The sequence below is a fragment of the Martes martes genome (assembly GCF_963455335.1).
Source record: "Martes martes genome assembly, chromosome: 12".
NCBI classification, from domain to species: domain Eukaryota; kingdom Metazoa; phylum Chordata; class Mammalia; order Carnivora; family Mustelidae; genus Martes; species Martes martes.
In genome coordinates this window covers 63,718,123-63,742,123 of record NC_137900.1, presented here as the reverse complement: position 1 = coordinate 63,742,123, position 24,001 = coordinate 63,718,123, and the positions used below count along the sequence as shown (strand labels likewise).

The following is a 24,001-nucleotide window of genomic DNA, read 5'->3' as shown; positions in this document are numbered from 1 at the left end:
ATGACATGACACTCCATCTCACCAACCACTTGGGAAATGCCAGCCAAAATAACACAACCCAGGTTTAGCCTACATTTCGGCCACATTTTCAGAGATCACCAGTGTCGTTAAGAGTGAGTAGAGGTGGGGCACCTGGGTGGCTCAGTGGGTTAAAGCCTCTGCCTTTGGCTTGGGTCATGATCCCAAGGTCCTGGGATCGAGCCCCGCATCGGGCTTTCTGCTCAGTGGGGAGCCTACTTCCCCCTCTCTCTGCCTGCCTCTCTGCCTACTTATGATCTCTATCTGTCAAATAAATAAATAAAATCTTTTAAAAAAAAGTGCGTAGAGGGGAAAACAAACAAACAAAAGAGTGCGTAGAGGGGCACCTGGGTGGCTCAGTGGGTTAAGCCTCTGCCTTCAGCTCGGGTCATGATCTCGGGGTCCTGGGATGGAGCCCCACATCGGACTCTCTGCTCGGCGGGCAGCCTGCTTCCCTTCCTCTCTCTTTGCCTGCCTCTCTGCCTACTTGTGATCTCTGTCTGTCAAATAAATAAATAAAACCCTTAAAAAAATAAAATAAATGTTCATCGTTTAGGGCAGTTTCATTCATTATTATACAGCCAAACAAGGTTCGTAATACAACTGTTAGGAAATGGGGCGGATCTATTCATGCAGATATGGAGAGCCCTCCCAGTGAAAATAGCAAGATGAAGGCGAGCATGATACACATAAATGCACACACATCTGTACACGTCTGTGTGTGCATGTGCTAAGTGCATTTTTTCTAAAGTCTGAAAGAACAAACATGAAATTGTTAACAGTATCCACCTATGTGAAAAGGAACAGTAAGTACAAAGTGAGAAAGGATTCATTTAGTATACTTCTCTGTTGCTGGCATTTTGTCAGTATTTATTCATTAATTTGCTATAAAATTATTTTTAAATCAATGAAAAATCTTTAGTTTCTTTTTTTGTTATTGTTTATAGTTTCTTTTATTCTCATTACCTAAATCCTAAGTATTCTTATTATAAAAGCAAATTATGAGGGGCACCTGGGTGGCTCAGTGGGTTAAGCCTCTGCCTTCGGCTCAGGTCATGATCTCAGGGTCCTGGGATCAAGCCCCACATCCTGCTCTCTGCTTGGTGGGGAGCCTGCTTCCCTCTCTCTCTCTGCCTGCCTCTCTGCCTACTTGTGATCTCTCTCTCTGTCAAATAAATAAAATTAAAAATCTTTAAAAAAATTTTTTAAAAATTATGAAATTCTTAGGGCTAGGGTTAGGGTGGGATGATTGCAAAAAAAATGTTTGAATTGAGATAAGTTACAAGTCAATTGAAAGAATAAAAATTATTCACAGTAATTTTAGTATCTGGTAAAAGTGGGCATTTCAAATTAGTGGAGGGAAATGAATCATTCAATACATTTAATGGGGATAAGTGGATAGCTATCTGGAAAAGAATAAACTTAAATCCCTATGTCACACCTCACACAAAAATAAAGTCCAGATGTATAAAGGATTTAAATGTAAAAAGTGAAACCATGAAAGAACTAAAACAAAACAAAACAAAAAAGAAAGAAAAAACCCACAGGAGAATTTTTTTTTAATAATCTCAGAGACGGGAAAGCCTCTCTCAATTTGATGCAAAACACAGAAACCACAGAAGAAAAAGTTGATAAATTTAATTGTAAAAAAGAATTTTTTAACAACACAAAAGCCATCATAAGTCATCAAAAAAATCAAACCAAGCCAAAAAATATTATAATTCAGGTAATGTGCTTATTTTCTTACATATAAGGAGAAATTTATATAATTTATATGAAATATGTATAATTATATGTAAATTAATTTACAAAGAGAGAGCAACACAGAAGAAAACTGGGCAAAAGAGAGTTCTCACAGAAGGAAGTGCAAGAGATTCATATGCTTATGAAAAGACGCTCAAGCTCACTCCTTATTAAGAGAATGTAGATGAGGGCACCTGAGTGGCTCAGCTGGTTAAGCTAAGTGGCTGCCTTTAGCACGGGGGATGATCTCAGGGTTCCCGGAATGGAGTCTCCCTCTGACCCGCCTTCCCCTCTGACCCTCCCTCTCCCTTTGACCCTCCCCCGTCCCACCGCTCCTGCTCTCTCTCACTCTCCCAAATCAATAAATAAAATCTTTTTTTAAATGCAGATGAAATCTTGAGTGAGATACCATTTTCACCAATGAGACTGGCAAAGACAAGAAACCAAAAAGTTACAGAGAGTTTGAGGACACAGTTAGGAAACATTGCCGGTTGAAATAGAAATTGCTCTGACCCAACAGTTCCAGTTTTGGGATTTATCGTAAGGATACGCAGTCGGCTCTCATTATTCATGGTGATTGTCTCTGATAAAGTTGCTGTGAACCATGAATTAGCGAGTGACTACTAAACCACTGCTCCTGAGGGGGAATACAGGGTTTGGTTCCTGCAAGGCTCTCTCGGGTTGACATTTGATCAACCCATGACATAACTTTGTTGTATGTGTGTTTCTGCTCGAAGACGTCTTATTTAATATACAGTGTCAACTCGTTAACATTGACCTCATGGTCAACAGTGCTATAAAGTGTGCCTGCACGAAGCCCATCTAAGCCATGTATTTTCTCCATCAGGCACATGACAGCCGTCTTGCACTTGGGCGTGTTTATAGTATTGTTGACCTTGAAGTCAATGTATATTTTTCAGCATTGTGTGTGTCAGCAAATGACCGTGAAAGCCTTACCGGTATTGATTGGGGGTTACAAATAAATGTTAGCAAGTAGGCGAGTTCACAAATACAGAATCCGTGAATAAAGAGGATCCACTGGACTCACATGGGGGCAAGATGACATTCACAAAGTCACACACTACAGAAAGACAACTAAACCCTGTTGCTCCTCCAGATCCCTGGGGGAGGGGGGTTATATTTAATATTTCTTTAAATCTCTCTAGATAGTTCTGAAGCACAGAGGGTTGCAAAAGCATGCACATCACCACATTTTGTGGCTACACAGTATTTCTTTGAAAGGAGGCCCCATACACGCATGAGTATGTAACTAATCCATTGTTACTGGAAATACTCAGATTAGCCCCAACCCTTTTATATTACGAGCAATGCTGATTTGAAAATCTTGTGCATAATCTCATTATTTCCTTGGGATACATCCCGGAAGTAAAAATTCTGGATAGAACACTTTTTTTTAGTGTTCAATGCTTATTGACAGTGACCCCCCAGAAACATTATGCCAACTTGTACTCCCACCAGCAGTTTACTGACTATTATTATTCTTTTCCATCCGTGGCAGTCTTATGGATATATATTTTTTACCTTGGAGGGTTATTTCCTCTGTCATCATATCCCTGTGCACCAGTGAAAAAGGCCTTTATATTAGAACTTTTCATTTCCAAGTTATGTTGCTTACATTGGATAACTAGATTTTTTCTTGGAGAAAGGAAGTCCCTAGGATGCCATTTCCATCCCTGGTTAGAAGCTTCTAGATTCACTGCCTTAGTCCCGAGAGAGCTACTGCAGAAACCACAGCTCTGAAGGGATAATAGGCTCTTTTGCATTCTCTCTCCTTGGGCAGCATCCTAGAAAGACTGCATTTTTGTTTTTTTAAATGAAGTTAACAGAATGTGTTGTGATCTTGTTGTTTTGCATTCAGATGGGGGAAAGGCCATTTTAAAAAATCACCTCGATCAAAATCCCCAGCTACAGTGGAACACAACAGAGCCCTCTCGAACATGCAAAGATCCTATAGAAGATATCAACTCCCCAGAACAGTAAGTACTTTCTCCTTGAGAATTAGGAGAAGAAGAGCGTGTTAGTCCCGCACAGCAATTTCAGTCTGCCCGGCGTTTTCACGTTTTCACGTGCCTTATTTTATTTAAACTCCACAGCAACCCCATGACACAGGTCAAATTACAAGCCTCATTTTACAAATGAGAAAATGAATATTCAGAAAGGGGAGGGGACTTGTCAATGCCCACCCAGTTCCGAAGTGCAGGAGATGGGATTTGAACCCAGGTCTGCTGACCCTCAAGCCCACCGAGGCACAGTGCCCTCATTATATATAAAATTTAACCTTGCTAAATGCACTCACTGCACAACTATTCACCGACACCTACTGTGTGTCAGACATAGAAGTGAAAAAAACAGACAAAAATCCCTTCGTGTGCAGAACTTATATTCTACCCGTGGCACAAGAACTTCTTTTAAAAAGCAGCATCTAGTGTATTACATCATAGGTGCTTTGGAGAAAAATAAAGCAGGGGAAGCAGTCAGGGATTGTAACCTCGCATAGAGTGATCAGAGGAGATTCAGTGAGAAGGTGGCATCTAAGCGAGGACCCGGACATCTCTGTTAGCTTTGTTCCCACTGGCAATTTTGAGTTCTTCCTTTGCTCATAGCGGCTTAGAAGCAGAGATTAGAAATGTCGACCCTGGCGCTGCCGACCCTCGGGGCTCAATCGGTTAATCGTCCAACTCTTGATTTCAGCTCAGGTTGTGATCTCGGGGTCGTGAGATGGAGCCCTGCTTTGGGATTCTCTCTCTCCCTCTGCCTCCGCCCCTACCACCCCCTGCCCAACCCCCCCACTCCCCGGGCTCACTTTCTCAAATAAATAAAATAAATAAAATCTTAAGAAAGAAAGGAAGGAAGAAAGAAGTGTCAACACTGAAACTTGCTCCCCGGGAAGTGACAAGCAGCAGACAAGCTGACAAGTTAGTGAAGGCTATCTGGCCGCTCACCAGAATATTCCCTGGACTGTCTTTGGCTAAGAAGCTGATGGTGGGAGACCAGTTATCCCGAATCCAAGATCTGTCCATCCCATCATCTAGCCAAATCACCAACTATAGTGTAATTTGAGGCCATTTGGTATTAGGGCCAATAGCCTTCTCAACCCAGTTAGCTCCAAGGCTTCATTGGCTTACACTCCAGAATGATCATTCTGGTTCTATGACAGTCGTCAATGGTTTACTTATGAGTACCCTCCACGAGAGTGTAAGCACCTTGAGGATAAGGTGTGCATCCCTCCCGTCTCCTTTGTACTGAATGCAGGCTCCCACACTGAGTAGGTGTTTGGCAAGTGGCTGTTGAATGAATGACTGTGTAAATGGGACCCCAGCAGACAGAAAAGTACCATGGCTCTGAGAGCCTCAGACAGATGGCCACCTTGCTCAGGCCTATAGTCCTTCCAGCTCAGAGTTTATTCCTCAGCAACCCTTTCCCTGGACTCTGCCAGCACCCTCCGGCATTCAGGGGTCAATCATAGCTCAGAGTACACAGACAGGTTCAAGGTGAATTTCAAAAGGAGATCTCCAACACACTAACCTCTTAAGCACTTGTGAGGTGTCCTTGGTAAACTCTCCAGTGCACAGAGAATGGGGGGGGCACTGCATCTGTCCCCCTCCATCTCAGGACCCCATCGGTGCCATGAATACACACCAGGGCACACCTGTTGAGATGAGGTGGCCCCCTGTGAGTTGATTTGCCTCCCTCACAGCGCTCCCTCACCAAGCTCCTTTCCCAGAAGGAGCAGGAGACCCACCTTCCCCACTTCCGGCTTCGTTTTCATGTGCAAGTTACATAAACTCTGTACCGTTCCCTAGTCATTATAGTGGAGAATGGCAATACTTCTTTTACTTACTGGGTTTTTGTGAAGATCTGGGGGTGAGGGGAGGTCCCCACCTGAGAGGTGAGGCACTGAGGACACAGGGAGGCCTTAAGGATACTGAGAATGCAGCTTGCCAGGTACAAGAGAGAACCACACAAGATGCACCTGGGAAGAGCCCAGACCCCCCACTGGCGCTCACTCGCTCTCTCTCCCTCTCTCTCTCTCTCTCTCACACACACACACACACACACACACAAACACCCTGCCATGAGTCACACACCACCCCTGCCTCTGCCCTGCCTTGGGGCTTTTCTGGCTGTGCTTCTGGGAATCTACCCAGAACTCTGGGAGCTCAGAGAAGGAAGGAGCCCACTCTCTGAGGAGTTTGAAGTGGATAGTGAAGGGGAAAGAGTTCATCAGATCAGGAGGTAGAGAGAGTATTCCAGGCTGGGGGAAAATTGTGTGCAAAGGCAAGCAAGAGTGGCCTTTAGCAGTGTTTTAGGGGAAACTAGCCGACCATGTAGGGTTTGGGCGGTGAGTGGGTAGAAGTTTCACCTGGAGAATTAGAAAAAAGATCTTAGGCAGCCTCAAATAAAATACTGCCCTAGAGGTGGAAAGATGACACTAGTCATCAAAGAAGCTAAAAGACCAGGAAAGAACCTACTAAAGTCAGCCAAGCACGAAGGGCGGAGGTCCTGGGCAAGGCAGGGGCAGAGGAGCCAATGAGGAGGCTGGAGCAGCAAGAAGCCCTGCAGTCCATTTGGAGGCTCGAGAGAGTAGAGTGAGAACTGTCCGGCAGCAAAGCCCCATGAGATAAGCAAAACCCGTTCTTAGGAATCGCTGCAGGCTCAGGAGGACTGCGTCCCCTTTGCTGAGTCCATCTCCCTGTTTCCTCCCAGGGCAGTCATTGGCAGGTGTAGGTCTGCATTAAATACCTGCTAGATGGGTGAATGGCTAGATGATGGGATGGACAGATCTTGGATTCGGGATAACTGGTCTCCCACCATCAGCTTCTTAGCCAAGGACAGTCCAAGGAATATTCTGGTGAGCGGCCAGATAGCCTTCACTAAAACTCCTCTCTCCCTCTCCCCCTACCCTTCCTCCCTCCCTCTCTCTCTCCTCTCTCTCTCTCTCTCTCTCCCCGCCACAGCATCCAGCGCCGGCTGTCCCTCCAGCTCCCCATTCTCCACCACGCCTACCTCCCATCCATCGGAGGCGTGGACGCCAGCTGTGTGAGCCCCTGCGTCAGCCCCACCGCCAGCCCCCGCCACAGACACGTGCCACCCTCCTTCCGAGTCATGGTCTCTGGCCTGTAAGGGTGGGAGGCCTGGGGCCGGGGCCTCCCCCATGACAGAACCACACGGAGCAGAGGCTACGGGAACACTGTCAGCTCTGGCTGCGGAGCCGCTGGGCGCCACGGCTGGCCTTGTGGGACTGCTCGATGGCACTCAGGTGGACAGGATGGGGGCACTTGGCACCTGACCTCGCGCCTTATTTGTGAAGTTTTTATTCTTTCACAAAGAAGAGGAACGGAAATGACTTCTTCCTTAATGTCTGCGAAGAAGGAGGAGCTGGGATATTTTGAAACTTTGCAAAAAAAAAAAAAAAAATCCTAGACAAGGAGTGAATCACAAGAACTCCAGCTAGAAGTCACCGAGTGTCCCTGAGCAGCCTTGAGAAGAGGCAAGGGGCTTCTGGAGAAACCAGCTCTGCCTCTGCACACACATCCCTGGCTGTGCCCCCACCCCCAGGCCAGCCCTTCTCCCCTCTGGGGTAGGAGGCAGTCAGGGCACCCCGGCCCCCAGCCGCCAGGGCAGCCAACCCCAGCCTTCCTGGAACAGGGAGTCTGCCGGGCAGCCAGGCGGCCCGAGGGCTGGGGTACGGGAACAGGCTGACTCACATGCCTCCCGGTGGGACCTTACTCTCTAATAAATGCCACACATTAACACAATAACACCCATTCCGGGACCGTGGGGATTTAGGGCACGTCATTGCAGACCCGCTCTGCAGCATTCACCGACAGTCGGTCACGCACCCACCACGTTGGCCATGTCCTTGTGTTTGTATCAGGTGTTCCAGTAATCAGGGGGACCACCCGAGCTAATCATGGAATGTCTGTTTCCAGCAAACACTCTAAAGAAAGACTGTGCACTTTAACCTCTCATCAGGGCCCAAGGGCTGGCTGGGGTTGGTTTTTTTCCACTGGCTTTGTTTCTGACCAAAGTGAATCGGGCATTCTGCTAGAAGACATCCCTGTAGTCGTAGGGAGAGAGTTGCTAGCCGAGGGCTCTCCTTGGCTTCCCGAAGGTGGCCTTCCATCCGGACAAGCCCGGGAGCTCGCCCTTGGGGGTCACGGAGGTGACCAGTCAACACACTGGTTCTCATTCATAAGATCACTCTTCCCTTTCAACCGAACAGAGAGCACTGGCCTGGGAGTCAGACGGACCTGGGCTCAAGTCCTCACTCCATGGATGACTCCCTTCTTGACCTTGGGAAAGTCCCTACTGTCTCTCTGAGCCTCCGTTTCCCCTCCCCAACAAATTGGGGTTGAGATAACCCCCGTCCTGCCTACCTCACAGGGTCTCTCTGAGGATCAAAACTTGATCTTGTCCAGAAAAGCTTCGTACCAAACAGTGAAGCAGCCGTGACCCGTGAGGAATCAGGATGACCGTGACCTTCGGCCCTCACGACCGCCAGGGGTTTGTCCCAAAGAAGCTCCCAGCACAGCCCTCTACCAGGATAACCTGGCGGAGAGAGGCTCCCGACGACTTTTGTGACATTCCTAGACAGGTTCATTCTTTGCTACAGAAAGGCCTGAAGGACAGCGTCCAGGACGTCTGCACAACCAAGCGGTCGCTCACTCCCTAAAGAAACCTAATGGCAGCTTCAACAGGCAGGCAATAATCTCTTCCCAGACCACTGAAGTCAGGAATATACTACTGTCACCACCAGACTTTGACAAAAGGGCCCACAGGAATCTTATCATCGCCAACATTTCAAAAACACCCGATTTCACGTAGCATAGCATTCCCCCCCCCCCAAAGAGAGGTTATGGAGGTACTGTAGCTTTTAGGGAAAAAAAAATGTCAACACATCACAGGTCAAATTGAAGTCATCGTCTGTTTTAGGCACTACAAATCGGTGTTGTCACTCACTGTGTATTACCAGTATTGACTTGCTTTCTTGATTTCACCAAAACCAGATTTAATTTAAAGGACCACATTAGTTTTTCCAAGGGAAGGAGATAATTCATTGTACATAATGTATACACACACAAAAAAAAATATACCTGTAGAAATATTATTCCAGCATAGCAGGAAACAAAAAGAAACAAAAAGTATTGGACAGTCGGAGGTGAGTGTGTGCGTCCGTAACCCGTTGTGACCCCTGACCGTGCACAGTCTTCTAGGTTCACCCACGAAGTACATTTTCTGTCTTAATGATACTGTAGGTTCACCCATTTTTTTTAAATTTCCCTGCAAATAACAAGACCCACAGAAGTGACTCTAGCTATCTAACGGTTCTGTTCTTTTATATGCAGCAAACACACCATACATTTCCGAAGAGGCTTCAGCCTGAAGGCATTTTCCAGTGACGTTAGTGCACAAACGCTTTAAATTAGACCGGGACTGCCAGAATCAAATGTAAATGAGGAATTTCTCGTACCCCTATTGCATGGTATCAATTTTTAATAAATTGTTGCAAATTTGTTTTTATGAATAAAAGAAAAAAAAACTGTCCTCTTTAATGCCTACTCGTCCCAAAATGCAGGTCCGAGCAGGTCCTATTCCTCTGCTCAGAAACTCGGGGGACAGTTCTGGGGTGCCTCCTCAGCATCCTCCCTCCCTTTGGCGGACAGTAACAGAGCAGCCCCGCGACCGTGTCAGCTGGGGTGACATGAGCCGGGTCAGTACGGCTCTTCCCAGGATTCCTCCTCGCAAGGAAATTTAGTCAGCCATGAGAGAGAAAAAGGAAGCCGATATGGACAGAAATAGAATCAGGAGACGGATCCTGATAGTGTCTGAATCCTATTCCTGAAGGGTCCTTCCCCTGCTGCAAAGGGCTCTCAGTTTTCCAAATAAATCACCCTTTTTGCCTAGTTAAGTTCAAGTCCAGTTCCCGTCTGTTGCAAACAAGAAGTCCCTAACTCACCCATACTGGGCCCTCAGCCTGCAGCTCCACTCCAATCGTGCCATCCTTCAAGGTCCCATCCAAAACACCCGCCTAGATCCCTCCGCATGAAACTCTCTCTTCTTACTTTCTGTACTCAGGACGCTCTCTCCCTCTCACAGCCCTGGGTACATGCTCATGCTGGCCCCATCTCCCCACCCCAGACCAGGGGCTCCCTGAGGATGGGAGTCCTATCTGCCTCATCCGTGTCCCACCAGCAGCAGGCCCTCCCACTGGCTCAGAACAGTCTTCCATGAGACGTTTGCAGAATTAACTGTTTTGGCTGTGGCATGTCTGTGTTGGTGGCTGGGTCTGACAGATAGAGCCAAGGCAAGGTGTCCAAAGGCAGGCTGGAGAAGCCCAAGGCCATGTGACAGCACGCAGGCCCCAGAAGAGGGGGGACTGGACCCACAGACTTCACTGGAAGGCTGGTCCCGTATAGGAGCATTCTAGTGCCAGATCCTCAATGATGAGCCTGCCAAGGATCAGACCTCTTGAATTCTGGCCAGGAGAGAACTCTGCTCCATGACATCTAGGTTATCTAAGTACCAGGCAACATTTTCTCCCACAGAGCCATAAACCTCAAAGATCCTGAATACAAAAGTAGAAATCTCAGAAGGCAATACGGGTAACGCCATGGTCACCTGGATCTCAAAATCAAGTGCATACTCAGAGCTCTGAAGGCCGGTGAGACGGGAGGGGCTCCTGGCCTGAAGGCTCCAGTGGGGGTGAAGAGCTGTTAGCTTGGCACTCTTTGCCCCTGATATCTTGGCTGCTGTCTTGATTCTGGTTTCTCCCATCTGTAACTGGAGAGATCCGGCGCTCGTGGTGAGTTTGGGCTCCATGTCAAAAGGAAATACCTTTGATTTCCCTCTGTCTGAATTCCAATGCAAAAACCTCAGAGCAGTGTTTCTAAAGCTGAAAACAGTGGGGGCCCCTTTTAAGACACAGTGTCGACTTGAATTGTTATTATAAAGTTATCTAAATTTGTTCAAAACTAAATATAAGCTCATGCTTACATCTTTCATATAAAAGCAAAACAAATTTATAAATTCAATGCAAATAAATAAAATGACAAAACCAATAAAAATCATATTAGCAACATGGATTTAATGGGATAGATGAGGTTTTGCAGAAAAATAAATTGCGGCTCACAGCAGGAACACAGTGCCAACCGCTCCCAGGCACGCTCCTTTGAGCTCAGCCTGCCCAGTGCGATGACTCAATTATCACACTGCTTTTCTTTATTTAAACCACTGTGAAAACTTCATTTATCCAGCGCTCCGTGGTATCATTTGGCCTTCACTTGGCTCTCACACATCATTTCTCTGTTAAACCCACCTTTGTGTTTTTCTCATGAACCGTTGACAATGATGGGGCCACCCAGGTAATACACAAAAATCAAATGGTGATTGAGGACTAATGTTCACTGAGCACTAGGTGAAGTGCTTTGTGGGCATAATCTCATTTAGATCTGCAGGGACCCCAGCGTAGGAACGATGATTGCCATCCTTTTGCAGCTAAAGGCACTCAGCCACAGAGGCCAAGTTCTGCTCTGAGTCACGCAGCTGAGATACAGGGAGGGAATTTGAACAGGGACAACTCCAGAACAGGCCCTCTTCACCACTTCCTTAAACTACTTCATCAGAAGTAACTGGATTCCAACGAACCAGAATATGCCTATTAAATTTGTTTTAGATTATCTTGAAATACAAGTACAGCCTTTTAAAATTTTACAGATTTGCACACCTCTAAGATTCATCCATGGCCTTGTCTGAGGCTCTAAACCCCAGTCTGAGCCCCTCTGGTCTAGACAGAGTGAGTAGGGGATCCCTCTCTGTAGTGAAAGGCAGGCGAGCCAACAACATGGGAGAAGCTACAGCAGAAACAGAACTCTGCCCAGGTTGCCCATTGCCCAGATCCCCGAACCCCTGATCCCTGACCGCTAAATCAGGAGCACCCAGGCCTCTAAGATCTAGTAAGACTCTGCCAGCCCAGGGCAGAAGAAGCACGATGGAAGGAGCTCAGCCTTCTGGGGAGAAATGCCAGCCTTGGATACGATATTCACTGCTTAAAAATGATCAGGCTGGTAAAAAATGGAAAATAACCAAATGCTATCAACAGAACAGGAAAAAAAAAGTAACATAATATATGCACAGAGTGGGATATCATATAGCAGTGACAATGCGAAAAAATTACAACTACATGTGATAATATTAATGGATCTAAAAAAAAAATGCAGACTGAAAGAAGCCAGACATAAGAGGATGTACTGTACTGTAAGATTGCAATAGCATCCAGTTCAGAAACAAGCCAAACTAATCTATTAGACATCAGAATAGCGGTTATCCCTGGTGGTGAAAGTTACAAGGGGTCTGAATTTCTTTCCCTGCCATCATTATCTCCAGTTCTGGCATGCGGTTTCTAAAGGGCCGTTCTGGAGGAGGTGGAACTGGACAGGGACAAGCCTAGAAATCATGTCATGGGGACACAGTTAAAGGAAGATTTTGGGGCAGTGGGAAAGCCTGGCACAACAACTATTACCCTCTGTGGAAAGCCATCACATATAAGGGACTGTCTTACTCCTCGTTGCTTCAAAGTGACAAAGGAGGACAGACTTCAGTAAACTCCAGGGAGGCAGTTTTGGATCCAAAAGCCTAATAGTTTGCATAATGGAAGAGAGGAGTCACCCCATCTCTAGAAGGGTTCAAATGGGGAGGCTGGAGAGAGAATTCCTCCACTGGGTGAGAGGCTGGAATGGATAAGCCCAAAGACCTGTATTTCATTGGTTGCAGTCTGACAACGTGCATGTCATATGGGGGAATCAGATATGTTCACTTTGGTTAGCAAGTGGTTTTTATCGTCATCATTATTATGTACATAAAATCTGCATTTCTAGTTTCTTTTGAAAAGTACAATTGAGCTGATTAGAGGTACTTCTTTATATAGGTCATATTGTCTTTAGGTCCCCGTAGCCATACCGCGCCCTATTATTACCCAACATCAAGGCCAATGTCAATTGGTATTTATCATCCTGCTTGCTCTGGGGTTTTTCTTTTTTCCTTATACCCAGCCCACTTCACTCCTGTATATCATTACCTGTCTTCTCTCTATAGGCATTTGAGTGGATGACTTTTGCTAGATTCTATGGCTCTCAACCTTCATTTGAAACAATGGCATACAGCTATGTTCATCTCAATTCTCCCTCTCTCCCCATGCTCCCTGAAAATTTGCAGTGCATGTGAACAGCACCCAAAGGCTGTCTTCACCCTGCCCTGGAGCTAGTAGGCTCCCAATAACCCAGTGGAAAGAAGAAAGGCAACCCCTGGGATACGCTTCAGCTGGTGGGTCATGGAGCCATACCACCTCTCCAGGACTAAGGTCATTTTCCATTGTTAAAGGGACACTATTCGTCATTGAAGGGACATTGCTATCTAGTCAGCTCCCGTTTGAGAGACTCAGGGCCCCCTGTTAGTTAATGAAACCAACAAGAAATAGAAAAACCTTTTTGTCTGCTGGCCTGAAATAAAAGTAAGAGTTTGGCCATGACCAGGATCAAATTGTCTGTTGGGAGGTCCCTGCTAGCTCAAAGGACCTATGATTCGTAGAATTCCTTCTGATGTGAGTAGCTCTCACTTCTTAAATGTTTCCTATAGCCAGATACTGTCTAAGCACTTTACATGGTATATCTCACATAATTGTGTAATAACATTACAGGAGAGGTGTTACGATTATTCTCTGTTATGTAGATGTAGAAACTCAGGCACAGAGAGGTTAAGTAACTGGTCTGAGGTCACACATCTAGTGATGATGGAGCCAGAATTCAAATTCAGGCCTTCTAACTCCAGGTACCCCCAGGATTTGATACTTAATGTCCCAGTGGGATTTCCTCTGCCCACCCATTAAATGACGGTGCTACACTTCTTGCCAAGCATACCAAGAACATAAAACACAGACCTCTAGTTTTCTTTTCCTCTGGCTTATAAATTTGTGAAAATTAAACTAAAAAATTCCCTTATGTTATTTGATTCTTTAAACTATAAAATAAATTAAAAAGCAAATTTCCCTGGGACAAAAGTTCCTCTGGCAGAATTTGATTCACATTCAAATTCAAAGAATTTGAGATGGAATATAAAATAGCTTTCAGCGTCCACAGAGTCCAGTCATTCCTTCAAGATTCTTTTTTTTTTTTTTTTGAAGAATTTATTTATTTGAGAGAGAGCGCGTGCACACAAGCATGGGGGGCAGAGGCAGAGGGAGAGGGAGAAGCAAACTCCCTGCTGAGCAGGGAGCCCTCAAGGCTCCTTGTGGAGCTTATACTCAAGACCTCAAGATCATGACCTGAGCCGAACCCAACCCAACTGACCAAGCCTCCCGGGTGTCCCCCATTCCTTCAAGATTTTATAGCTAAATGCTGTCATATACATGCTGGACGTGTGGAGCCAAATCTCCATTATGTTCAGGTGTGCGAACTTCTACTGACGGGGTGAACATTCATTACAGTGATCCTGTCAGGTAAGTGGGGAGCCTATTTTTTTTTTTTTTATTTATTTATTTGACAGACAGATCACAAGCAGGCAGAGAGGCAGGCAGAGAGAGAAGGGAGGAAGCAGGCTCCCCGCTGAGCAGAGAGCCCGATGCGGGGCTCGATCCCAGGACGCTGGGATCATGACCCGAGCTGAAGGCAGCGGCTTTAACCCACTGAGCCACCCAGGCGCCCCTGGGGAGCCTATTTTGACCTCTGAGATTATGTTATATGATGAGGTATGCATGCAAAAGTAAACATTGTTTCTCTAACTCAACGTTTTACAGGAAAACTGCCCAAGAATCCTATCTGTAAACGACTATGGGTTTAAATGAAACTAATTCCATTAAAAACCTATGTATCTGAAAATCATATGTGCCAAATAAACACGAATTCTTTGGGCTTATCAGTTGAAAATTATATTACTCAAAAATAGGTCTATTAGAAAGGATATGATAATGTTTTGCTGACCAGAAAGCCTAAAATTAAGAAAAAATATATTTCAATAAGACTGTACTCCTACCTTAATAAGAGAACTGAAATTATCTTGTAGTAAGAGGAGGGAAAAAATGTGACAAGGAAGACAACTTCAGTAACTGGAAGCTTAATGTTCGTTAGTGCATGTAATAAACCCTTATATTGAACACAAATATATGATTTTGTTGCTAGAAAACCCATTTCTCTTGCCTTCACTAAATAAATGGGTTGAAGGGATATGTAAAATACATTGACTTTATGGATGTCAGATTTTTGGAGTGCCTGGATCGCTTAGTTGGGTGAGCAGCTAACTCTTGGTTTCGGCTCCGGTCGTGATTTTGGGTCCCGGGACCGATCCCTGAGTCAGACTCCATGCTCAGTTTGGGGAGTCTGTTTAGGGATTCTCTCTCCCTCTCCCCTTCCCCCTGTTTGTTCTCTCTCTCTCTAAAATACATAAATAAATATTTTTTTAAAAGGATCTCAAATTATTAACCTGCCTGTATGGGATATGTTGTAGGGGAAAGGAATATTGCTTGGTTCCTCTTTTAAGCCCTTTGACAAAACGGGGAACACCCAATATACCAAGGGGCAGTACAGCACAAATGCCACAAGGCGTCGCTTTCCAACGATGACTTGCCCTGCAGTTAACCGTATTCTCTGGAGAAGGAAGGGAGGAGAGGAGAGGGATGTTAACTGTATTTTGATGAAATAACCAGAAGTGCATTTATTAGAATACACAGCAATTAATGTATCCAGATCAAAGGAAGTTTCCCTGTACTGAAAACCTCAATTTTTTTTTCCTTTTTACTTTATTTTCCTCTGGAGCAAAACTGAGCCTTGGTATTACTACAGATTAGGAATATGTACGTGGAAATTTTCCATCATTACCTCTTGGTCTTCACAATCATTCAGTGGGATTATCCTGGAGGTGGACTATGATACCTATATTACAGATGAAGAAACCAAAGACCAGAAAAGTTGTAATTGGCCAATGAAAATTCCAGTGGCCAGGCTTCCTGACACCTGCCCAGCTGGGAACCCTATGCCCTGCCCCTCCCCCACATCCCTCAAAGTAGAGGAGGTTGGGAGCAGGGCGTGACTATTTTGCTTTTTGGAAATGAGTGTAAATATGTTAGACAAAAGTGTCTGATATGAATTTGTACTTGTTTATGTTTATAAAAGAAGGCTTCAGAGAGTTTTCATGGGTGCTCTAAGCCACTTTGGGCTGTTTGGGACGGGTTTCCACGGGAGCTCATTTTGTTGTTAAAGGTGTGTGTGTGTTTGTTAGGGTTGCCAAGCAAATTACAGATTGGGTGGTTTAAATAAGAGAAATCTATTTTCTCACAATTCTGGAGGCTAGAAATCCAAGATCAAGGAGTCGACAAGGCTGATCTCAGCTGAGGCCTGCCTCCTTTGTTTGTAGACAGCCGGCTGTCTTCTCCCTGTGTCTTTACAGGGTCTTCCCTGTCTGTGCCTGTGTCCTAACCTTCTCTTTTTATAAGGACACCAGTCTGATTGGAACCTCATTTTGCCTTAATTACCTTTTTAAGGGCCCCATCTTCAACAATAGTCTCATTCTGAGGTACTGGGGGAGGGAACGGCGAGGGCTTCCACATAGGAATTTAGAGGAGACAACACTTCAGTCTGTAACAGAGTGGAAAAGTTGAGAAACCTGCGTTAGCCTTTCCAAGTCTTCACCACCACAATGACAGCGTTCTAGTCTGGGTCCTTAACTATAACTTCCAAGAGTTGGATGTTATGGATTTCTTTCTCCAAGAAAGCTCCTTAACTTAATCTGCTTTTTATATGTGACTCTGATTGTTTCCTGTAGGAGTAGAGCTTGGAGAAAAGGTTTATGATCTCCATTCTTATATTTTTTTCTTTAATGCTCTCCATAATAAGTGTAGTCACCATCTGTCACTGTACGGTTATCACAGCACTATTGACGATAATCCCCTTGCTGGACTTCTCAGCCTTGTGACTTCTTCATTTTACACCCAGAATTCTGTATGATCCTCATTCTTGAAGCAAGGAATTATATTCAACTTTGGAGTATCTTAAAAACAGGAACAGATGGGTACTTACGAGTGCATTTTTCTAAGGATTTAAGTTCTATTTTTTAAACTTGGAAAATCTAGAAAAGCAATAAGAAGAAAATGAAAAGTATTCTTCACCCCTAGAGAAAATGCTACCGACATTATGCATCATCTTTCCAATCTTTGGTATGTAAACAAAATATATGTAATACATGTATAAATATATATTTAAATTGTGTGTGTCTATGTGCATATGTATATATATACATTTTTTAACCAAAAAGTAACTGTTGTGAAAATAGTTTTGTGACCTGCTTTGTTAACCTAATATTCTCCATAACATTCCATCTCCTCCTACAAAAAGTTCTTAATCGTTACCTAGCGAGCTTCAGATTTTTGGACAGTTGTATTTCTTCCAGTTTTTTGAAGGAGTAAGTACCGCTGTGGTGATCATATTTGTAAGCATTTGTGATTTTTTTTTTTTTCTTATGACGAATTCTTACAAATGGAACTCCTAAAACACAAGACATGCAACTCCCAGGACTTTTGACCTCCATCGCCAAGTTATCATCTGGGCTCCTCGGCCCAATTTCCACAACTCTCCTCCAATCCCTCCTCTAGCAGACTGACCTGGCTGTCGCCCCCACTCCAGGGACAAAGAATACAGCCCCCCCCAAAATATATATATATGACCAATATTATAGGTCAGAATTACTGAAATGTTTGAAACATTTTGCCCTTTACACGCTTAGTCTTTTGTGAATGGATTTTTTATTTCTCCACTATTTTCATTGCTTCTTTGGCTTAACTGACTTGTGTGTGCTGCTTATAAATATTAATTCAGTATCATGTGTTATAAATGTGTTTCAAAACATTTTCTCCTTTTGTACTTGTCTTTTTAGGCAGTTCCTGACATTTTCTGGTACATACATCTGGAATATTTCTAAGGTCAGTTTAGCACTCTTTTGCTTTCTGTGTGCTGTTTTGTTTTGTTTTTAGGATTTTATTTATCTATTTGTCAGAGAGAGTGCGCATGCACAAGCAAGGGGAGTGGCAAGCACAGGGAGAAGCAGGCTCCTCACTGTAAAAGCAGCCCTCCAGGACCCTGGCATCATGACGTGAGCCAAAGGCAGACATTTAACCCACTGACCCACCCAGGCATCCCTGTGTGCTGTTTTTTGATATTGTGCTCATAAAGGACTTCCTTCCCTCTATCCAAGATTATATAAATATTTGCCTTTACTTTCTTTGAGTATTTTACGGTTTCACTTAAATTTTTTATTGTGGTAAAATATACATAACAAAATTTACCATTTTAACCATTTTTAAGTGGAGAGTCAGTGCCATTAAGCACATAGTATTCTATAATCATCACCACTATACATTTCTAGAAGTTTTTCCTCATCTCAGAGACACTGTACGCATTAAAAAGTAATTCCTCATTTCTCCCTCCCAACCTCTAGTAATTTCTATCACACTTCCTCAGAGAAATTTGCCTATTCTATTACCTAAAATAGGCAAGATGCCTATTTTAGGTAACTTATACAAGGGGAATTATACAATATTTGTCCTTTTGGGTTTTGTTTATTTCACTTAGCAGAATATTTTCAAGGTTCATCCATGTTATAGTATATATCAGAATTTCATTCCTATTTCAGGCTGAATAACATTCCATTTGAATGTGCATTATGGTTTCATTTTTATGCATAATTTTCTAATCTATGTAAACAGTATTTTGATATACAGTAGTAGGTGAATATCTAAACTAACTTCTTAAATAGCTCATCATGTCCCCCACTGATTTGAAATTCTAGCTTCATCTTACATTCCAATACCATCCATTCTCAATAGGGACAACATCACCTGTAGGGGGTTGAAAATTGGTTCCTGGGGCACAAGAGAAAATCTTATTCTTTTTATGTATAAAGCACAGACATACATGCAGTACATAAAGAGATACATATTATACCTGTGGTGTTAAAATTTTATGGGAGGTGGTGAATAGGGGAAAAGTCTGAAAAGCGTCCTTTAGGGATAATAATCGGGGAAAAGGTTGAGAAATCCTGCCCTGTACTATATTACTACACTTATTTGTATGTTTTTCTGAACTTACTTTGCTCCATTGATGTGCCTGTCCCTGTACTAGAAACACTAAATTCTTTTGTTCTTATCATTCTGCTCATTTCCTTCCTAGAAAGTATGAGAATCTGAGGTCACCATGATCATATACTTGTTTACCTATCAATGGCCTGTCTCCTTGGACTAGAATGACAGCTCAGTCTGGGACTTGTCCCGTTCATCACTGTGGCCCTGTATTTTAAATGATGCCTGGGAGAAGGCGCCCACAAAATACTTTTTGGTTGAATTAATAAATTTGAATATCTAGTAGGTGAAATCCTTTCTAAGTGCTTTTTTTTCTTCAAAAATTTGGCCACTCTCACCTGTTCATTCTTGGAAATGAACTTTAGAGTCATTTTAATAGACTGTAAAAAATCCTATCAGCTGCCCCCACCCCTACACCTGCCAGAAGATGGTGCATCTTGTGGTGGGGACTCAGTGACTCTATTCCAAAGAACAGAGTGTTGAAAGGGAAAAAAATGTGACTTTATAGACAAGAAATCTGGCAGAAACCATCTTAACTAAGTGATGGAGTTTACTGTCACCATGTGCATATCACACAGCTGAATATTATGTGATGAGAGGGGCACTTCCCTTCTGTGGTAGTCTTCCCCAAAACCCATCACCCCAGTCTAATCATGAGAGAACACCAGACAAACCTAAATTCACAGTATTCTATAAATAGCTGACCAATACCCTTCAAAAAATGTCAGGGTCAAAAAAGAAAAAAAAGTAAAAGCTGAAATACGTCATAGTTCAGAAGAGACTAAGGGAAAGTGATGCTGAAATGTGGAATCCTGGATTAGATCCTGGAATATTAGCGGGAAAACTATTTTTTTTTTCAGATTAAGTTGTATATTTGAAACTATTATATTCTTTCAAATATTGATCATTGTTTAGCTAGAAAATCTAGAACAAGATGTGCTATTTGTTTTACTAAGAAACTGTGAAACACTGTGTACCAACTGTATTTCCATAATAATACATTTGTAAACTTTAGAAATAGATGTTGAATTTGGTCACCTTTTTAGAAAATACCTTTTTGATCAAATAACTTTTTAGAAAATATTAAAATGCTTGCTTTTGCACTAAAGATGTGATTTTTTTTCTAGTTATTAAAATATCCCTGCATCTCTAAAGTAACTCCTTCTAGATGTACTATATAATTTTTTGTAAAACACTGGAACTGGTTTGCAAATATTTTATTTAAGATTTTAGCATCATCATTTAGCACCAGCCGGGCCTGGGCGGCTCACGGAGGGAGGCGAGTAGGAGCTGGGACAGATGCACGGGAGTCCGCAGCGGTCAGCGAAGGCTCACCAAGCTGCTAAACTCTCCGGAGGGAAGCCTGCGGGAAAGGCCCCTGACACGCGAGCGCCCGTAGCTGCGCCGGAAGTGGCGTCATCGAGCCGGCGTCCCTCGCAGCCAATGGCCGGGGAATGCGCCGTCCGGTGGTAAGCTTCCCTGCACCTGGGGGTAAAGGCAGACGGCCCTTAAGGTGCAAGAAGGACCATCCTTCTACGTTATTACGCAAGCTACCGAGGCAGCTTAGTCAGAGACAGGTGCCTCTTCCCGCTTCTCTGCCGCCAGTTAAGCTAGCTCAGTGACAGCACGCCTTCAACCTGAGGGCCCCCTCAAGCGTCGCGACTGCCCTCACTAAACAGCTGACAGGCGTGCAGTAAAAGCCGGAAGCAGCAGGAATGGGCGGTGCTGGCAGAGGGCGTGTCGAAGGCGTGGCCTGACTGCCGAGAGGTCGGACGGGGCGCGGCCAGCCGCCCCACCTGGGCTCTCAGGCGAAGGCGCGGTGAACCACCGCCGTCAGTTTTCTAGCCGTCTCCTGGGGGCGGGTCGCTACTGGCCCCGCCCCCGCCCAGATTTCTCCTTGGGAAGCACCCCCAGAGTCTCCGAGATTTGGCCCGAGTTGGCTGCTGGCCTCCTATCGGTCTGGCGGTCTCTAGCGGCGATGGAGGGCGCCCACGAGAACCCCGCAGAGTCTAGCTCCTCCGTCCCCAGCTCCGAAGAGCCTGCCGGCTCGGCCAGGGGCCCCGAGGTGCTGCCTCGGGAGGAGTTGGAGGGCTGCGCCCGTCCCTTGGACGCGGCCCCCAAGAAACTCTGTGGCTATCTGAGTAAATTTGGCGGCAAAGGGCCCATCCGGGGCTGGAAATCCCGCTGGTTCTTCTACGACGAGAAGAAATGTCACTTGTATTATTCGCGGACCGCGCAGGATGCCAATCCCTTGGACAGCATCGACCTCTCCAGTGCGGTCTTTGACTGCAAGGCGGACGCCGAGGAGGGGACTTTTGAAATCAAGACTCCTAGCCGGGTTATTACTCTGAAGGTAAATGGGGCAGTTTTTTCCGTTTTCAGCCAGGGTGAGTTCCCAGGGCACGGGCGGGCATGTGTGAATGGTCACAGTAAATTCACTGGAACAAGGATCGCAGACCTTGATCTCCCCTAGTGAACCCTGGGTGGCCAGGGATTAGTGCATTCCAAAACGCAGTCACACCCATTTCCTCACGGGGTTCCCAGACAAAGGCGACAAAGGTGGGGATGATGTACCCATACTAGAATCAAGAAACTGAGTCTTGGAGAGATGAAGTGAACAGCCAGAGGTCATGCATCTCGAGAGTGGTATAACCCACATTTGGAATCCCTGAGTCTCTCCACCTCTCAGTACTGTATCAAAACTTTTACTTTTTGGTCACCCTTAACTTTCTTACTTGGGGCTGAAATATAGCCAAGATATGAGCTGTGCAATCCTCTCATGGCCCAGATTCTGAATCACTTTTCTTGTTATTTTGGCCAAGGGGACTGAATGCTTAGCAAACTTTGGCGGAACTGGGAGATAAAATACTTAGGTTTCTCGGATCAGCCTAGAATGTTCATGGAGGCATGTCTTAACGTGTTTTTCCATCAGTAGGTTTTGTTTTATTATCACCTTTAACTGGGAAAGCCTGAAACAATGGGAGAGCCATGTGCTTTAAAAACAGGCTTGGATTCAAATTCTACATCAGCTGCTTACTAGCTGTGTCACCCTGGGCAAACTACTTAACCTCTCAGAATCTAGGTAGTTTGTGATGTTTAAAACGAGTTGTGTAAGCATCTGGCAGCTGCAAATTGTTGAATTAATCCCAGCATCTAGATACAGCCTAGCACCTAGTGGGTGCTTGATAAATTCCTGTTTAATGACCCCACATGGTGATAGAACCATGGTCGTAATGTTCATGTCAAGAGGAGGTACCCCAGAACTTGAGTGGAAAGACAAATCTGGGTTAAGAGTTCTGGGATTCGCATTCATCAGAGAAGACTGTGCCAGGAGACAGCCTCCCCAGCCCCACCCTGTCTTCCCACCTCTCCACCCCCACTTCCAGCTAACTGGGCATCTGCTGAGCCCCTGGATATAGCCTGTAGTTTCAGTTCCCCTTTAATGGCTGGGCCTGGCTGGTGACCAGGCTGGGGAAATCAGATAAAATAAGGCAAACCTGGAATTCCAGGCCGGGGAAGGCAGGCATTTTAGAGGTCATGTGGTTTACGCGTGCATCCCCTCCCACACAGGCTGAGTGCTGTCTACTGGATCTCCAGCACCTGTCTTTTACTGTTCCCTTGATCTGTGTGTGTACCTGGTTCCGTGCTAAACCCTGGGGCATGGAGCCTAATCAGACCTGCCCCCCTGGTTCTCAAACAGCTTACAGTCTGCTGAGGGAACTAAGAGATTGACTAGCACACAACAGTGAAATGATCTGTAGAGACGCACTGATAAGTCTGTACCAGCCAAGTGTGGTTCTGCTGAGTGGAAGAGTCTACCCAGGAGGGAAGCGTAGTGAAGGAAATGGCATCTGAGGTCTGAAAAACGAGTTTGGTTTTCCACGAGCAGATAAGAGGGAGGGTATTCCTGGCCACGAGAGCCCCGTGAACAAAGAAAGGAAACAGTGTCCTGGCCAATCACAGGAGCCTGGGTTACAAAGGGGCCCAAAAGATGGAGTGGGAAAGCCGAGGCCCAAGCATAGAGCATTTGTGAGTTAGGCCTGGGAGCTTGGACTTTGTCCTGTGGGCTGTGGGAAATTGTCAAAGAGCTTTAAGCAAGGAAACTCTGTGAGATTAGAATGTTTAGAAGACTTATTGTGGCTATTGGGTAGCTAAAACCTTAGAAGGCAAGGCTGCTGGTCAAGAAGTCCATTAGGAGGTGGTCGGGAGAGAATGAGCTAGAGCTGTGATGGGGGAGGGAGACCAATGGGGGTGACTAGGGATGTGAGGGAGGAGGAACGCAAGGGAGAAGTTGGACCAGTCATGATAGAGGGAGCCCAGGATGGGGAGGCTGTAGGACACCCACTCAGTAGACTCTTAAATTCCGAGAGGATTGACCATGACACGTATAGTAGGTGCTCAGTATACACTTGTCCAGTGAATTAATAAAGTGGGGTATTTGGGTATGGGCTGGAACTTGGCAGCACAAGGTCATGGTGAAGCCCTGGGAGGGGCTGAGGTCTCTCAGGGAGAGTATGTAGAAAGAGAAGACTGGTGGGCATCATTTTATCTTATATGGTACCTCCCTGACAGGCCTAGGGCCTCTTTCATGGAGCCCCCGTCCTCGTACACACCTTATCTGTGGACCACTTAGAATGGGGAGCCTGCCCTGGTTGCCCACAGCAGGCTGCTCTTCTCACATGGCCTTGTAGGCAGTTCTGTAAGGCTCACCATCCATTCCCAGCGAGCTGCCTGGCTCCCTTGGCCCAACTGATCCCAGGCCTTCTCTAGGGAAGCCACAGTCTCCTGTCCATAAATGACAGCAAATCTCTGGCCTAAAGGGGGAGACCCGGGTTCTGGGACCAGCTCTGCCACCACCTGCCTGAACAACTTCAGAGCCTTAATTCTCCATCTGTAGAAGGGCTGGTCCTTCCTGAAGGATCCAACAATGGAATAGATGGGAAAATAGGTATTTGGATCATCCAGGGCTGGGAGATTAATGACCAGCATCAACCATTGCCTTGTTTGGGGTACCTGGAGGGTGCCACTGTGTTGTTACTGTATGCATATGGCTTTCCAGTTCCCAGTCATATCCATGATTTTGGTGTGTCTCCAAAACAG

At 45.2% G+C, this 24,001-nt stretch overlaps 2 protein-coding genes across 2 annotated transcripts in view; both read left to right on the top strand.

The window, feature by feature from the left end:
* GABBR2 (gamma-aminobutyric acid type B receptor subunit 2) overlaps positions 1-7,183 on the top strand; it is a gene marked incomplete at its 5' end in the record, with an annotated part of 339,283 nt that extends 332,100 nt beyond the window's left edge. The window contains 2 exons of the mRNA XM_080820587.1: positions 3,641-3,758; positions 6,741-7,183. Coding sequence (XP_080676713.1) covers positions 3,641-3,758; positions 6,741-6,906 — 284 coding nt within the window. The 3' untranslated portion in view covers positions 6,907-7,183. The remainder of the gene's footprint in view (positions 1-3,640; positions 3,759-6,740) is intronic.
* A 13,628-nt stretch (positions 7,184-20,811) lies between these two features.
* TBC1D2 (TBC1 domain family member 2) overlaps positions 20,812-24,001 on the top strand; it is a 53,763-nt gene continuing 50,573 nt past the window's right edge. The window contains exon 1 of the mRNA XM_080820469.1: positions 20,812-21,254. Coding sequence (XP_080676595.1) covers positions 20,880-21,254 — 375 coding nt within the window. The 5' untranslated portion in view covers positions 20,812-20,879. The remainder of the gene's footprint in view (positions 21,255-24,001) is intronic.